Source organism: Apium graveolens, chromosome 6 (assembly GCF_009905375.1).
Source record: "Apium graveolens cultivar Ventura chromosome 6, ASM990537v1, whole genome shotgun sequence".
NCBI lineage: Eukaryota > Viridiplantae > Streptophyta > Magnoliopsida > Apiales > Apiaceae > Apium > Apium graveolens.
Window position 1 is genome coordinate 249,902,425 of NC_133652.1, and position 4,057 is coordinate 249,906,481.

Here is a 4,057-nt window from a genome sequence, read left to right on the forward strand (position 1 = left end):
TCAATTCAGTAGAGTTATGAGAAGATCCCATGTCAACAACTCAGGTCATGGAGTGGTACGACTCTCTTGAATCAATCACTATTATTCTACTAAGTTTGCAATATTAATTATCTAACATTACTTTGAAATCCAGTATTTTCCTAAACATATTCATCCTGAAGTACGTGAATGGGGTGCTGGAGAAGAGATAGTTTTAAGGACGCAAAATGGAGATTCTCTTATTGAACTCTCAATTGAAAAAGGAAAAGTAAGATGCTCTGCAGGCTGGAACAGGTTTGCAGATGACAATCATTTGACGGAGGATCAGACCATAGTCTTTACAATGCTGCATAACGAAGATAATAGGGTTATTTTCCAGGTTGAATGACATTAGCAATCTAGAACTTCTGTTTTAACATTCACATCAATTTAAATTTATGAAATGTATATTTATTTCTTTTCATGGCCTAAATTATGATATGTAACTTGTTAAATCCTAATAGTTTATGATATGGATGATAATGAGGGGAATGGTTATGGTCTGACGTTATATCAAATAGTGATTGCTATGTCATAGTCTTGTAATTAATATTTTCCTTACACAATCTCTTATTCAACATGGCTTGTTACATGTTAATGTACAAAAAATTAAATTGAAAACTGTTTATATTTTCTACACTTGAAATAACCAATTCTTCTTATGACAAACAATGATGATCAACCTAAACATATAGAAATTAACTTACAAACAAAAATTTAATATGATATTGAATAGCATATGACATATAATATAAAAACATGCATTTGATATTGTATAAAAATATCATATGTTCTTTCTAATGATAGGACTGTTTTCATCAATCTCCTAACAAATAAGACATGGTATTAGGCAATTCTTGACATGTAATAGGATAACATGAATTAAAACTAATTAAGGAACTGCATGCAAAATAAACTAAATATACTTTGATAAAAAAATTCATTATTTCCAATTAGAAACATTTTACATAATTTATTAGGTCTTCAAGCCTCTGCTATTTCTTCAATATCACGGTGGCGATAAGTGTCATGAGTAGAATTGGGTTGTTGAAATTTAGCACCAAAAAACACCATCCTCAATCCTATAGCAACAAAAAGTTGGTTGAAATTAGTCATTTTAAGAGTTTATAAAGTTATACATCTTGTAGCTCTTTTTAGAGCAATTGTGTACCTCTTTCTCATATTGAGTACATCAACATTCTGAAGATTAATGTAAATCCTTGAAGATTCAACAATATAAATAACTGCTTCGCCTACAAAATAATATAAATGGATGATTTTCATACGAATCAAACATGTTTAATATATAATATTAAGATTATTGTGAGGAATGTAACATACTCACCGTGCAACCAAAGGGGTCTCATACTTGCCAAAATGACTATAATCGGACTTTCCAAAACATCATTAAACAACGGATCAAGGGATTTAACATGCTTACCCCATACGGTAACTCTAACAACATTCCTGATTATCAAAAGTAAAGGAATAGCTTATGAATAATCGAATTTTGATATGTAATTTTAATATTCTAATATCTAAAGACGTAAGAAATAGATTCTCAAGGTAGAACCTTCCATCGGTTATTCTAAAGCGAATAATCGTTTGGTCACCAATCATAGAAGTAATAACCTGAGCAGGTTCAAGATCTTCAACAACTCCAATAACATCTGAATAATTGTAATAACCATATGTAAAATTAATAATAGACATAGGTGAAGGGTAAAAATACATGATAAAATTTGAGAATCGTTTAAAACCTGTAAGAATATCAGCAATATCGCTAGTTCGGTATCCTTTTCTATTTACAATCATGTCACCGATATCAACAAAGTCAAATTTATGAAGAGCTATTGTAGTGTCATCTCCCAATAAAGGTTTAATCACTGTTTCACTATTAAACGTGATATATATTCTGAAAGAAACATACCTATGTTTCCTTGTATCCTTTTTAGTTAAGAAATCAGAAATCTCATACACTTTTCCTTTGTTTATAACTTCTTGAAATATATCCCAAACATTAGAATCAATGATGGCTTGAACATGAAAATTCTGAAAACAACTATATTCATCAAATTAATAGTTTCATGTCACAACATATTGCATATAAAACATTATAATTATTGATAGATGTGTTAAACAGGAAAATTACCTCAACATCGAGAAGAATTAGATTATATCGATACAATGAGTCATCGTCAGAAGTATTTGATGGCCACATTCTAGTCACCTTAACATTAATCTTCCAGTCGATGTGAAATTCATTGAGTGTTCTGAGCTTATCAAACATAACTAAATTTGTAATACTCTCACGATTACTGATTAAGTGTAATAATGATATAACATTGGTGTTATACATAATTAGGTTATAAATATAATTTTGTTATTATTATGTAAATATACTACTTCTCCCATGAATAATAAATTATAATCTTTCAAAATCCCGTAATAGAAGGCATAAATAACTGATACTAATGCTTATGATAATGATTATCTTAATTTAAAACATGTAAGACACTGTGGTAGTTATTTACAATGATTGGTGGTAATGGAAATAGCTTGATTCAAGTACATCTTAATCATAATCTTAATGATAATCATAATCTTTACAGGTGTAATTATTGACTGAATCCTTGAATTATGATTAATCAAAATCAATGTGACACCCTCCAAACCCGGGGTCTAGATTTGGGGGTCACTAGCCAATAAACCAAAATAAAATAATCACAGCGGAATAATATAATAAATATGACCCCTTGCATGCAACTGGATCGATCACAGGTTATAGTATGGAACATGCACTAATACAAACCAACTGTTATTACAAACCATAAGTCTAATTAGGTTTACAACTTATTCAAATTTTATTATAAACCTCTAGACTAGTTAAGCATCCCAAACTGTCTACCTGGAGAACACACCAAACTATCTACAAGCACACAACCTCTGGCCAGACCTGGAACTTATACTTGCCCTGGCCTAGCTGAAAGAATCAGGATATGAAACAAGTACGAGCGAAAGAAATGCTCAGCAAAAAGTAAATAGCTTATGATTTTGAACAACAATAACAATATATCTGATGAACAAAACCAAACCACAATACCTGAACAATATCAAAACTGATCTATATTTGATAATAAACAACATTTGTAATATATTTTGCTTTGGGATTGGAATCCTCGAACGACGGTGTGTTGCCGCCGGTGATCAGCCGCGGAGCAACACCGGTATGTCGAAGCATATCCAACTAAACAAAAGGTACCCAAGGCACATATCGGCCTAGCAAGGTGTTATATCCTGTATAACACATAGCTCACGCTGGACCGCCACCACGGCCTCTTAAGCAACCATCCAACCCATAAAAACAATTTTCCGTCAAAGGAGTCGAATCAAATGACATACCTTAACCACATAACTCCCCATTTCTCATGGTCCGGAGTTATCTCAACAACCAATGGCGAAATAACTAGAACAATTAGTTATTCGCTAATCTCAATTTAAAGCTTCACTGTATAGAGTAATTTATAGCGAAATGTAAAAACATTTAACTATTCTGAACTTAGAATAGTAGAGAAATTAAAAGAATAAAATTCAGAGTCAATATCACTTGAATGATAAATGAAGATATAATACTTGCATAATATGATTCGAAATAAACGTCACTTGAACGATAAGTGAAGTTAGGGTACTTGCCTGCTATGCTCGATAATCTTTTACTATATCTCTGCCTATAGCTGCCGGCTACTATCTTCGTCTAACACTTGACCACACTCCTTGCTACTTGATTCTATAAACAAAAGGACAATCTTAACTGACAGAACCAAACTCAATCGACGTAACTATACGTCTTGACATCTACCCGATCGTTTTATAACTAGCATGGCATTTTAAAACTGTATACAGATAGCATGCATATCACGTAACATATAATCATGGCATTCGTATAACATGTAACTACATATTTCATGTAACATATAAGTCAGATCATTAAAAGATATGTCTCAGTGCGTTCAGAATGAAAATCGAGTCAATAATAATA

General features: G+C 31.7%; 1 protein-coding gene across 1 annotated transcript; it reads right to left on the reverse strand.

The window, feature by feature from the left end:
- Positions 1–1,072: 1,072 nt before the first annotated feature.
- Positions 1,073–2,308, reverse strand: LOC141665886 (uncharacterized). Its single transcript, XM_074471870.1, has 6 exons — positions 2,171–2,308; positions 1,779–2,070; positions 1,592–1,688; positions 1,364–1,485; positions 1,190–1,271; positions 1,073–1,100 (listed from the first exon to the last, which is right to left on the reverse strand). The coding sequence occupies exons 1-6, from the start codon at positions 2,306–2,308 to the stop codon at positions 1,073–1,075; spliced, it is 759 nt and encodes a 252-aa protein (XP_074327971.1).
- Between the last annotated feature and the right edge of the window lie 1,749 nt (positions 2,309–4,057).